The sequence below is a fragment of the Lepidochelys kempii genome, chromosome 3, assembly GCF_965140285.1.
Source record: "Lepidochelys kempii isolate rLepKem1 chromosome 3, rLepKem1.hap1, whole genome shotgun sequence".
NCBI classification, from domain to species: domain Eukaryota; kingdom Metazoa; phylum Chordata; order Testudines; family Cheloniidae; genus Lepidochelys; species Lepidochelys kempii.
The window spans coordinates 147499945-147514211 of NC_136382.1; the positions used below are offsets into that span (position 1 = coordinate 147499945).

At 42.3% G+C, this 14267-nt stretch overlaps 1 protein-coding gene across 1 annotated transcript in view; it reads left to right on the forward strand.

The window, feature by feature from the left end:
- Window positions 1–14267, forward strand: part of BIRC6 (baculoviral IAP repeat containing 6) — a 320172-nt gene that overhangs the window by 143254 nt on the left and 162651 nt on the right. Inside the window, 2 exon segments of the mRNA XM_073338417.2 lie at window positions 11000–11562; window positions 12522–12697. Coding sequence (XP_073194518.1) covers window positions 11000–11562; window positions 12522–12697 — 739 coding nt within the window.

Genomic DNA, 14267 nt, shown 5'->3' on the forward strand with positions numbered 1-14267 from the left:
TTTTACATATAGGGTACACCTACACAGCCCCTGGGGTGTGATTTGCAGCTTGGGTAGACGTACCCACACTAGCTTTAATCTAGGTAGCTCACTAACGACAGAAACTTAAAGCTGCGGTGGCACAGGCTGAACAAGCAAGTGTAAGCCCAATGGGGTCAGGCAGGCTTGTGAAGCCTGCACTGAAGCTTGCTCTGCCGTATCTTAACTTCTGTTTTTAGCAGACTAGTAAGATTAAAGCTAGTGCAGGTATATGTACATAAGCTGCAAATCACATGCTTGGCTGCAGTGCAGACATACCTAGTGTTGTTTAGGTACGTATTCTTTTGCAATAGCTCTGTGGTCTTAGCCTCCCTTCGCTAACCTGTAATCTGCAGGAACTACAGCTTCTGGTTTTCTCTGGATGGGGTTAATCTCTTCTACCTCCTGAGTGACTTTTTTTTTCCCCTTCATTTTCCCCGTGTTGGCTAGGGAGCTCAGGCTTTCTGTTGGTTCATTAGAAACTTCGCTTTTGTCTCAGCCTTGCAAGGTTTACCTCTAATTTCCTTTGTATTGCACTCTTCCTCTCTCAGCAGAGAGATTTCTGCAGTGCTCTCAGTGGCCTGCCTGCCATAGTACTCCCATTTTAGCTTCTGTGTTAGGGGTTTTCCCTTGTTTCAACACTATGGAGACCTCTCAGGGCCCCTTAACTCTCTTAGTGCTTTTCAATGCCGGCTGGTCTAGCCTCTGAACAAACAGCCTGGTCTTGCATATTCTAGCTTCTTTCTACCCTCTGCTGCCAAGTTCAGTTCAGTTTTAGAAGTGCTCTCATCCCTCTGCACCTACTAGAACCTGCTACCGTTTGTCAATGGGAATATGATATTGAGGAGAGATCATAAATGAACCACCTTCCTATTCAGAACCACTGGATTCTGTAAACTCTCAATTGCTGGCCACCTTCAGGGTTGGGGTTCTACAGTCAGAATCTGGGGTACATAGTTTTGGGAGGGCACCTAAACTTCTGTACCAGTAACGGGGTACTCTTGCTGACCCTAAACCTCTCTTTTAGTATTTTCCAGGGCAAATCTAGAGAATTGGAGACCTACATGCTTTTATTTGTGATGCATCTTCTCTACTAGCTATGGACAATATCTGTATAGGGCTTTGCATTTTCACTGTGACTTGGAGGCTCAGAGAGAACTCTTCTAATGTTAATTAGGCATCACAATGAGACTGTGAGCTAGGAAAGTATTGGCTCCATTTTGCAGATGAGGAGGTGGTGTGTTGGGAACTAAGAAGTGGTGTGGCTGCGAGATTTGTTTCTTCTTCTTGGGTGCACCATTGCAGGATGTGTGCGCGCCTGTGCACTTGCAACTGGAGATTGTATATAGCGGTGTCTGTGGACCCACACTTGCGTAGAGCAGTGCCTCATGCTCCCAGGTGAGGGCCTATAAAGAGGCATGGGCCCACCACCGCTCCAGTTCCTTCTCAGCTGCCTGTGGCTTGAGATGAAGTAGCTGTGGTGTCCACTGCTTTCAGCTACTTCCTGCCTTTCTTATTTACCTCCCTTGTTTATTTCATTTAGTTAGGTTTTTATTTTACCTAATTATTTTTATTAGTTGTAGCACAGCTTATGTTTGGGGATTCCTCCCCTCTGAAATTGGTGCCTTGCTCTTTGTGGTCTGCGATACTCCCCTGAGTTATGCTTAAGATTCTGGGGTTCAGGCCTTGCCAGATCTGCCAGAAACCTTTTCCCTGTAGTGACGGTCACTCTGGCTGTCTTCAGTCTCTCAGAGAAACTTCTGTCCCATCGAAGTGTAAAGTCTGCATAAGGTTTAGTAGAAGCAGGTCCCACAAAGGTAAAAGAAGGTAGGCTAAAGCTCCTCTTAATAGAATGCTCCTTAGTTCCGATGGGGTCTGTGTTTGTCCCTCTAGGTCAGTCTCAGGCCATACCAGTGACTTCAGGTGCAGCTCTAGAGATGAAGCCCCCTGCTCCCCCATTTCCTAGCAGAGACTCTAGAAAGATGACTAAGTCACCACATAGAGCTGACTTTTGGGAGACTACTATTATCCCACAATAGGTACAGCTGAGGCTCCAGCTGGTGCCAGTAGCAAAGCATCAGTACTGCCTAAGAAGTCCAATTGGAGAGGTCTTCAGTTAAACAGCACCAAGAGGCCCTTTCCTTGGTAATACCTGATACCTCTAGGCATCAAGATGCATCTAAAAGCAGGAACTTGAGGGCTGTAGTAGTGTCATCTGGTTAGAGCAATAGAAATGGTTCAGAGTGATACCCAGCTCCCTCTCAGGTACTGTCATCCTCAGGACATCAGCTCTCTGAGCACACAGTTATCTTGTTGGCCCCTCTGGTACCACATGAAGCATCCCTTTCCTACATCAATCCCTGTTCCAGGCCCCAGTACTGCCTTAAGTTCCTACTGCCTTTCCCCAGTACTGCTTCAACAACTTGTGTCTGAAGCCTTTCTCTCTAGAACTGGATCTGATCTACTGGCTCTGGCATTGATGCACAAAGTCCCCCACCCTTTCAACTCCAGGGATAACATATCCTCTGACTCTAAGGTTTCTGTACAGGGCTGTGTCACAGCATCGTACCAGCACACGCCTCTAGGAATGTACCCTGATGAGGACTTTGCAGCCCAGCAGATGCCCTAGATTCACTGAACAGCCACTGGCTCCACAAGGCTGCTTGCTGGTATTTTATGTTCTTTTGGAACCTGAGGCAACCCAAGATGAGCAAGACCAACCAAACAAAGAAGGGTCAACTTTGGAGAAGTTCTCATCTGATGAGGTGGTAATGCCGCCCTCACCCTCTTATGCAGATGACTTTAGGGCCTTCCAGGACTTAATGAAGGGTCTAACTGAATCTCTCCACACTGCTTTGGAGGAAGGTCTAGTAGTCTCAGCATTGTCTGGTGACATTTTACATGTCTCCTCCCAGTGTAAGGTCGCCCTACCCATCAATGAGGCACTGTTCTCACCTGCATGAACTCTATGGTAAAAACACCGACCATTATTCCACCCGCTTGCAAACATCAGATAAAAAATATAACATTCTGCCCAAGGGAATGGAGTACTACTACTCCCATCCCACCCCCAGTTCCCTAGTGGTAGACATAGTCAACAAAGAGAACTGTCAAGCACGCTCCACACCCTCTCCTTCCGAGAAGGCATCTTAATGCATTAATCTCCTGGGTAAGAAAAGCTATTTGTTGGCTGCTTTTCAATTTTGAATCACAAATTACTAGGCCTTGATGTCAAAATATGATTTTAACTCCTACTCAGAGTTTGTTCAATTTATTGAACAACTCCCATGAGATCACAGGGAACAATTTCAAGCCCGCATTTTGGAAGATCAGCTGATCACTAGAGCTTCCCTGCAATCTGCTCTTGATAACGCTAATGTGGCTTCACAGTCCTTAGCTACCTCAGTAGTTATACAACATCCTGGTTCCAATCTTCTGGCTTCCTGAGGGAGATGCAGAATATCGCGAAAGACTTCCATTTTGAAGGGCTCAAGGTCTTTAGTTTTTACACGGACTCCTCCCACCACTCCCTTTCAGTCACTGGGACTGTTTGTGCCTGCAACAAAAAGAAGTCTTCCGTAAGTCTCAAACAGTATAATGTTCCTGATCATTTCAGTTCCATCCGCAATGGATCTACGAAGCCCCCACAGAAAAGGGGACCACCATCCTCCCACAACCACCCAGTCTACACTTTTCTCTAAGCAACCGTTTTGACAACTTAGTCACGGGCCTCAAACAGCCTCTTTCTCTGGATCTTCTGCTGCAAAAATTTTGCTATCCAACCTTCTTTTGGAGACCACCTATCCCACTTACTACCTGCCTGTGAGCTCATCATCTCAGACAAGTGGACCCTAAGGTGGCCACTATGGGGTACTCCATTAATTTCCATTCTCCCCACATATACTCACTTCTGTTCCCCATACCTCTTCAGGGACCCTTCTCTTAAGAGAGGCTGCATCTCAGATGTGTTCAGGCATGGCTAAGGACTTACATATGCTCTGAAGAGACTGTCTTTCCAAACAAATCACTGTACCTTCGCAAGTGTAAAGAACCAGTAAACGTCTCAGGTGGTGGAAAGAGCCAGTAAAGGTGTTCACATGAACCCTTTTCTCATGTCTGCCACCTTTGGAAATCCTTTCCACGGATGTCTCTCTCTTGGATTGGGGTCACATCTACAGGTTGCCAGTCTGTCAAGATAACGAACGTTAGGCAACAGGGAAGCTGTGTATTATCTAAACCTACATGGGGTAGCATGATCTCACTCTTTATGTGCAGAATCGCTAAAACCGTGGAACCAGTGCATCTCCCATCACACAAAAATCTGTGAGATTTACCTACCGGGCCTTCAGAATGCAATGGCGGGCTCCCTGAGCAGGAACTTCCATCAGGACCATGAATGGGAGCCCAGTGTCTCTGTTTTCCACACCATCTGCCAGTTCTGAAGGTAGATTTCTTTGCAGTTTTGCCCAGTGTGAAATGTTGCTGCTTCTGCTCCAAAGAAGGATGTGGCCACAATTGCGTGGGAGATATCTTAACCCCAACTCCTGCTCTTTGCTTTCCCATCTAATCCTCTTAATACTCAGGACTTTGCTCAAACTGAGACAGGAAAGGGAGCCAAATGGGCCTTGATTTCCCCCATCTTTGCCCACTGTGACAATTGGAACATGAGTGGCTTATGCCACCTCCTAAGAGGGTGGGTATGCACATCATACCTTTCATTTTTGGAAGTGCTGCTGCTGGGAATGTGGACAGGAATCCAGCTTTTCTTCCTGATGGACCTTTATCTGGGGGATTGCAGCAGCAATCTGACACTAGCTCAGCCACATACGTTTTGGCGAGAGCAGAGCTATGTGGATTCAAGCATACTTACCAAAGTTGGGAATGTGCCTCATCTTGGTTTGGTTTTCTGGAACAGTATCAGCTAAGCTTCCCAGAATCTGTTTACACTCCTAATCCCTTTGTGATGCTTCACTTTGATTTGGAGAGGGGACCTGGGATCATGCTTCTCTCTGCTTCCTTTTGCTGCCCAAGGTTCTGAGGAGGTTCAGACAGGACAACACAGTTGTGATTTTTACTGACTCCTTGACAATCCTGCCACTGCTGTTTTTTAGATGTGAAGAGTCTAGCACTGAACCGCCTGTGGATGCTTCTTGAGATCTTGGAGCAGCTCTTCAAGGGCTTGTGTTCTGCAACCACTATCTCCAGCTTGCTGCATTGGTTTCTTAACAGAAGCCCTCTGTTGGCAGAGGCAGACCGTCTGACCAGCAATAGAATGTCTCTAGCTTCTTGCATTTATTTTAATCTCTGAGATCTTCATGGCCTGATGTATCATTGGGATAGTACTGTCCTGTATTTTTTTGCACCAGAAGGTTTTGGATTTTCTTCTGTTGAAATTCAAGAGGCACTTCATTTAGTGACCCTCATCCTGCAGGTTCTGACAAGACCCCTATTTGAGACATAAGAGCAAACTTATTTCTAACTTCTTTCCTTTAAGATCTTCGTTTATTATAGTGACCTTGGCCAGACAAGTGAGAGAGATTAACTCTCTCCTCCCTTCTGTGTGCTTTCAATTCTCTTCAGAAGAGTTTTGTTTTGTTTTCTCCTGGAATTTGTTTCTGCAGTTAATACCAAATTCCTCTGGGACAAGTCCAGTATCTTCCCCATCAGTGACAAGAGGCTGCCTTTATTGTATGTTGAGCATGTTCTTAAGCTTTTATATTTCTCATTTTCAAGAATTTCAAAAGTCAAAAAAATCACTCAAGTTTTGAACGTTGCAACAAGAGCAAGGCTGCTGCTGTTAGATAGGTGTGAGGCTGCATTCTCATGTGGTCTGGCTGGTAAACCTTGTGTGCTGAGCTTGTCAAATGCCATAGGGCTTGAAGTCTCCACTTCAGTGCTCACTTCCAGTGAGGTATTTTTCCCCAAGTGTATAAGGTAGCAGGCTTGATCCTCACTCCCTTTACGATCAGCTGGACCTGTTCACTTTCCTGGATGACTCATTTGGCTGCAGGGTCCAGCTAGCAGCAGAATTAAGGTAAGCTCACCTATCATAGAATCATAGACTTTAAGGTTAGAAGGGACCACTATGATCATCCTGCGCAACGCAGGCCACAGAATCTCACCCACCCACTTCTGTAATAAACCCCTAACCTATGTCTGAGCTACTGAAGTCCTCAAATCGTGGTTTAAAGACTTCAAGGTACAGAAAATCTTCCAGCAAGTGACCCACGCTGCAGAGGAAGGCGAAAACCCCCCAGGCCCTCTTCCAATGTGCCCTGGAGGAAAATTTCTTCCTGACCCCAAATTTGACAGTCAGCTAAACCCTGAGCATGTGGGCAAGACTCACCAGCCAGACACCCAGGAAAGAATTCTCTGTAGTAACTCAGATCCCACCCCATCTAACATCCCATCACAGGCCATTGAGCATGTTTACCGCTAATAGTCAAAGATAAATTAATTGCCACAATTAGGCTATCCCATCTTACCATCCCCTCCATAAACTTATCAAGCTTAGTCTCGAAGCCAGATATGTCTTTTGCCCCCACTGCTCCACTTGGAAGGCTGTTCCAGAACTTCACTCCTCTGATGGTTAAAAACCTTCGTCTAATTTCTAGTCTAAACTTCCTGATGGCCAGTTTAGATCCATTTGTTCTTGTGTTCACATTGGTACTGAGCTTAAATAATTCCTCTCCCTCCCTGGTATTTATCCCTCTGATATATTTATAGAGAGCAATCATATCTCCCTTCAGCCTTCTTTTGGTTAGGCTAAACAAGCCAAGCTCTTCGAGTCTCCTTTCATAAGACAGGTTTTCCATTCCTCGGATCATCCTCAGTACCTGTTACAGTTGGAATTCATCCTTCTTAAACATGGGAGACCAGAACTGTACACACTATTCCAGATGAGATCTCCCCAGTGCCTTGTATAACGGTACTAACACCTGCTTATCTCTACTGGAAACACCTTGCCTGATGCACCCCAAGACCGCATTAGCTTTTTTCGCTGCCATATCACATTGGCGGCTCATAGGCATCCTGTGATCAACCAGTACTCCGAGGTCCTTCTCCTCCTCTGTTACTTCCAACTGATGAGTTCCCAGCCTATAACAAAAATTATTGTTATTAATCCCTAAATGCATGACCTTGCACTTTTCACTATTAAATTTCATCCTATTACTATTACTCCAGTTTACGAGGTCATCCAGATCTTCCTGTATGATATCCCGGTCCTTCTCTGTATTGGCAATACCTACAAGCTTTGTGTTATCTGCAAACTTTATTAGCACACTCCCACTTTTTGTGGCAAGGTCAGTAATAAAAAGATTAAATAAGATTGGTCTGAAAACCAATCCCTGAGGAACTCCACTAGTAACCTCCTTCCCGCCTCACAGTTCACCTTTCAGTATGACCCATTGTAGTCTCCCCTTTAACCAGTTCCTTATCCGCCTTTCAATTTTCATATAGATCCCCATCTTTTCCAATTTTATCTTATCGTTCCCCATGTGGAACCGTATCAAATGCCTTACTGAAATCAAGGTAAATTAAATCCACTGTGTTTCCTTTGTCTAAAAAATCTGTTACTTTCTCAAAGAAGGAGATCATGTTGGTTCGGCATGATCTACCTTTTGTAAAACCATGTTGTATTTTGTCCCAGTTACCATTGACCTCAATGTCCTTAACTACTTTCTCCTTCAACATTTTTTGAAGACCTTGCATACTACAGATGTCAAACTAACAGGCCTGTGGTTACCCGGATCACTTTTTTTTCCTTTCTTAAAAATAGGAACTATGTTAGCAATTCTTCAGTCATACGGTACAACCCCTGAGTTTACAGATTCATTAAAAATTCTTGCTAATGGGCTTGCAATTTCTTGTGCCAGTTCCTTTAATGTTCTTGGATGAAGATTATCTGGGACCCCCAATTTAGTCCCATTAAACTGTTTGAGTTTGGCTTCTACCTCGGATATGGTAATATCTACCTCCATATCCTCATTCCCATTTGTCATTCTGCCATTATCCCTAAGGTCCTCATTAGCCTCATTAAAGACTGAGGCAAAGTATTTGTTTAGATATTGGGCCATGCCTAGATTATCCTTAACCGCCACTCCATCCTCAGTGTCTAGCTGTCCCACTTCTTCTTTCTTTGTTTTCTTCTTATTTATATGGCTATAGAATCTTTTACTATTGGTTTTAATTCCCTTTGCAAGGTCCAACTCTACATGGCTTTTGGCCTTTCTCACTTTATCCCTACATGTTCTAACCTCATTAAGGTAGCTTTGCTTGCTAATCCCTCCCATCTTCCACTCCTTGTAGGCTTTCTGCTTTTTCCTAATGACCTCTCTGACATGCTTGCTCATCCAGCTTGGTCTACACCTTCTGCCTATGAATTTTTTCCCCTTTCTTGGGATGCAGGCTTCTGATAGTTTCTGCAACTTTGACTTGAAGTAATTCAAGATCTCCTCCGCTTTTAGATCCACAAGTTCTTCAGTCCAATCCACTTCCTTAACTAATTTCCTTAATTTTTTAAAGTTAGCCCTTTTGAAATCAAAAACCCTAGTCACAGACTATTTTTGTTTATTCTTCCATTTAGTTTGAACTGAATTAGCTCATGATCGCCCAAACCAAGGTTGTCCCCTACAACCATGTCTTCTATGAGGTCCTCACTACTCACCAAAACCAAATCTAAAATGGTATCCCCTCTTGTTGGTTCAGCAACTACTTGGTGAAGGAAGCTATCACATCCAGGAAAATCTGAGCCCTATTATTATTACTAGCACTTGTCTGCCAATCTATATCTAGGAAGTTAGTCTCCCATGATCACACAATTCCCATTAGTATTTACTTCATTAAAAACATTAAAGAGGTCTCTATCCATATCCAAATCGGATCCCAGGGGTCTATAGCACACCCCAAGCACTATCCCAGGGGAGGCTCTGGTAGCTTTCTTCCCAAATGTTATTTTTGCCCAGACTCTGTCTTATCCATTCCATCACTTCTTATTTCTTTACAGTCTACCTCATCATTGATATACAATGCTACCCCACTACTTTTGCCTTTATTTCTGTCTTTCCTAAACAGCACGTACCCTTCAATAGCTGTAGTCCAGTCATGACGACTATTCCACCATGGTTCTGTATCCCTAGAATATCTGGTTTCACTTCCTGCACCAGTAGCTCTAGTTCCTCCATTTTGTTACCTAGGCTCCTCACATTAGTGTACAAACATCTTAATTGTTGCTGTTTGGCTTCTGAGGTTGCTGCTTCTTAGAGCCATTGCATGTCCTTTTAATCTACCTTTGTAGGATAGGAGAAGAGACTGAAAAAGAGAAAATTACTTGCTGGTAATTCCATTTCTTGTCTCCTCTCATTCTGCAGCATGCCTTTCTTCTCAGTGGTTGGTGTGCTGCCTCTTGCTTCCTATTTCTCTTGTATTCAGTTGCTTTCTGTACAGTTCTGGTAGTTCTTTAACTGGGATGGGAAGGTCCTGACAAGGGTTTATATAATTGGGGGTGAGCTTTTTCAATTCTGCTTCCTCACTTCCCAGAGATGGCACCATAATATTGTCTGTCCCTTAATCATAGGCTGGAAGTAGAGAAGACTGCAACAAGGAAAAATAATTTTACCTTGGATGATAGCTGCAATTTGAATTATTAGAATGCTGTATAGTAACATTTAAATACATTCATGATGAGAAATAAATGTTTTTATTGGCATAATCATTCCAACTTTAATTCACTTTGTCTATATATTACAGGATATTACTGTATGCATGCCACATTTGACTTATGTTGAGCAACACACAAACTCAGAGTTGAAATAAAACAGCTTTTGAAAAAGGAGTTGATTCTTCCTCTGATATTAAAGCCTCATTTAAGTATGTCTTAAATATTTTCAAACAAGTAGGATTTAAATCTCCCAAAACACAGCAAAAGCATCAAAATGGGTTCAGATATTTAATATTGTTTTCAATATACCTTCAAATACTATTATCGTTCATCAACGCACTAGACTGATTGTGAAGGAAGCATTACTTTTATTTTTAATTCTCTTCTCTTTCAACCTAAAACCTCACTGTCTTCTAAATTGCACTCTTAAGACCGTGTACTGAAACACTAATTCATTTTGCATTCTGTAACGTTGAAAATTACAGAAAGATTCAGTTCTAAATCAGTAGCAGATTGCTAGTTTTGAAATTTAATTTTTTTTAGCTAAATCAGACTTTTAAATAATTCAGTGCACATTGGTAAAACTTCAAAAGTAGCACCAAATATCCATTTTTCAGACCTCCAGTAAGAGTACGGTCTAAATTAGAATCTATTTTGCATGTGGCTTATTGGCCTGCAAATACTTACTCTGACGTGTTTGTGATAGTCATCAGTGGAATTATTTGATACTTCTTTCCTGTGATGTTGATGCATAATTACCCAGCCAAACCATTAAGGATTAAAAACCCAGAAAATTTGATGATGGGGAGTAAAGAATTCCTTTTTGCCAGAAAACAAGTGGAAATTCACCAATGGTGGTAAAAGATTGGGGGGCTTTCCCCCATACAAAAACTTTCTGCAAGTTTACAGAATTTCCCACTCAGTAATTTTATCAAAATTGTTGATGCCTGCATTTCAAAAATATCTCTAAAGTAACTGCATAGCCAAAGAAACAGTAGTTCTCAGACTCTTTCAATGGGAGGTGTTTACCTTCCTGATGATACCAGCACAGTGGTAAAAGGGAGACTTCCCAGAAACGGCATGTAGTGCCCCATGTAATTATAAAAATTTCCATGAAAAATAAATGCCTATCCCCTCTGTTAGAGGAACAGAAAACTAATTACCTGTGTGCTATCAACATGCATTTTTTTGAAAATTGCTAGGTTTTCAGAGTATATTGGTTAGTGAAATACAGTAAGTCCTTTGAAGAGGACTAACTTTCAAAAGATATATAAATCGTTGTCACCTGTTAAATATATTCTGTTTGATTCTCTCTTTTAGGGGTGCTTTCCAAACAGGCCAGGGACCTCTGGATGCACAAGTGAAGCTCTTGGAATTTACCCTGGAACAGAATTTTGAAGTAGTATCAGTTAGCACCATTTCTGCAGTAATTGAGTCCATCACCTTTTTGGTGCACCATTACATTACATGCTCAGACAAAGTGATGTCTCGCAGTGGGTCAGACAGCTCAGTGGGTGCTCGAGCATGTTTTGGAGGGCTCTTTGCCAATATTATCCGCCCAGGTGATGCCAAAGCAGTTTGTGGAGAAATGACAAGGGATCAACTCATGTTTGATTTGTTAAAGCTGGTTAATATCTTAGTGCAGCTGCCACTTTCGAGTAACCGAGAATATAGTGCTCGGGTTCCAGTGGCTAGCAGTACTACAGACAGTGTTTCTGATGAAGAAAAAGTTTCAGGAGGCAAAGATGGCAATGGAAACAGCTCTAATACTCAAGGATCAACTGCATATGTGGCAGACTTGGTGTTAGCCAACCAACAAATTATGAGCCAGATTTTGTCTGCTCTGGGCCAGTGTAACAGCAGTGCTATGGCAATGATAATCGGTATGTATTTGCAAGTAGATAGTATTCATTTAAATAAAAAGCAAGGAACGGCTCTTTCAGAATGTAAAGACTTAATTCATTTTCTCCCCATAAGAGAAAAATATAGTGTACAGATAAAAGGAGGGAGAGAGTAATACCAAACACATACTTTATTTTGGAGATTCCAATCTAACTTTTTGGAAGTTGCTTAAAATAATTTTTTAATAGAGTAGATCAACTTGAATTATGAACAATTGAAACAGCATTATTTCTTGACTTCATCACTGCTTCCAAAAGGATATCTTGGCGTTGGCCCTTGCACAGAGCATAAGAACCATCCCTCCTGTCTCATTTCTGTTGGTCTCAGTGAACGCTAATTGTGTATTCTGACTACCAGGTATATGCAGAGGTCAGATCATTTTCTAGGAGGTTTATCCCTATTATAAATAGGTAAGCAAGCTGAGTAGTACTGTGACAGCAGAGCTGCCATTTAGCCAGGGAATAAATTTAGAACTCTTGTGTAACATACATCTGCACCAGACATACAGTGAGCTGTGAATATTCTATAACATACATTGATATTGCCCTCTGAAAAGAATCCTAAAAACATTTTAGTTGCTTTTGGCTAGAAGGAGCCAGCTGTGACCCTTGAACTTCCTGTCCCATTCCCTTGGTTAATTAACCTCCCCTGTAGTGTCTCACCTAACATTAAAGTAAGTTCTCTTGGCCAGGGATCATTCCTTCCTATTTGTACTATAAAGCGCCTGACACATGTCTGGGCTCTGTAATAATAATTTACCCTTCATTGCAAACTTCATTGTTAATTACATGCCAATTCATATTTTGCAGTAGCTATGGGAATACTAATTTAATGGAGATTTAAATAGCATTAGGTTCTGTTTATGCACTAACTGGTAGTGTTTGTCTGCTAAGCCTCATATTCTTGGCCTTAAAATGTGTGTTTCATCTGTTTTTACTAGGTGCAAGTGGTTTGCATCTCACAAAACATGAAAACTTTCATGGTGGATTAGATGCAATATCGGTTGGAGATGGATTGTTCACTATATTGACAACACTTAGTAAAAAAGCCACTACAGTGCAGGTGATGCTTCAACCAATTCTTACCTACATGGCCTGTGGGTACATGGGAAGACAAGTAAGTTCTCTTAAGTCTATTCAGTTACAGTTTGAAATGTTTTTTTAATAGAAATCTTACAGTTTTGTATCTGAGACTTCAGTCTGCTTTAAATATTTTCTGAATTAATCCTATAAAAAACCTTTTAGATTTCAAAGCCTTTCTAATAAACATGGAAGTCCTCACAAATAATAGTTCACTCCATAATTGAGTTACCAAAGTACATGTAATTTTAGTGGTGGTTAGTCTCATTAAAATTGTTTCCAAGTAGTTTCACTGCTTTAAGTACAAATTAAATTAGATTCATTTCAAGTGATACATATTTGTAGCGATGACACAGCTATTTCTTTGGATCTTGTTTTCTCCTTCATGGCTCTGCCTCTGTAGACTCAACATTGAAGATGTTGCATGTCCTGAAATGCTTGTAATTGTTAGGGCCATATGCACATGCTGCTTTGGTCTAACATTCTGGAGTAGAGACTCTAAAATTTCCAATCTTGACTATTTCTCTTTCTGCTAGCCTGAATTATGAGGAACTCAACATTTTCCCTGCATGGGGTTGTCACAGGGCCTTTTTGATTACAGTTAATGCTGGTTATGTAAAGAGTTACATTTTATTCACCAAAGAATAGACACATGCCAATCCTATAGCTGCTGGATTTATCCATATACAAGTCAAAAGTGGATGGAATCCATATCAAGCTTCTGGCTTTCAAATGCTAGCAGTGAGAGATTTCTCTCATCCCAGTCTATTTCCTGTGCAGTAGGAGCTCTAGCCCTCTTATTTTTTTCCCCTTTGGTTCATCTGCTTGTTTTCTGTCTGCAGTACCCAAGTTCCTGAGGTATTTCAGACTGGAGATTGCAGACCTAGCAGTTCTCCACAGCGCAGTGGCGGGGCAGAGTGTGCGTGTGCATGGGTATATGCACGCATCACCTCAGTACTTTGCAGCTTTGCCCATGTGGACCTCCACTTTACCAAAGTGTCAGGAGCACTATAGTTGTATGTCTTAGCCCAGGGGTTCTCAAACTGGGGGTCGGGACCTCTCAGGGGGTCGTGAGCAGTCAGCCTCCGTTCCAAACCCTGCTTTGCCTCCAGCATTTATAATGGTGTTGTAAATTAAAAACACTTGTTTATGTATTTAAGGGGGGAGGGGTCACACTCAGAGGCTTGCTGTGTGAAAGGGGTCACCAGTATAACAGTTTGAGAACCACTGTCTTAGCCTAATTGCTGATCTGGAGTCCTACAAGGCTGCCTGTCCCTTGATGAGTGTGGCCCTGCTAGTGTTTTTGTCACGCCAGGCTTTTTTTGCTCCGCTCTTTTGAGCCTAGCTTGTCCATTTGTGACCAGATCTCGGAGATGTCCTATGTAACTGGTTCCCTTCCAGTGAAACATAGGGGTGGGCCACACCAGCTTCTCAGGGACTGCATCCTTCCCCTATATAATGAACTCACACCTATTTAGCTCTCTGTGTGATCAGGCTTTACCCTTCAGGGCACTGTCATGGTGTCCAGATCTTCTTCTTTTCCTTGTTTTCTCATCAGACTTTTAGGTATTCATGTATCTGAATAATGTTCTGGCCTTTAGGCATTA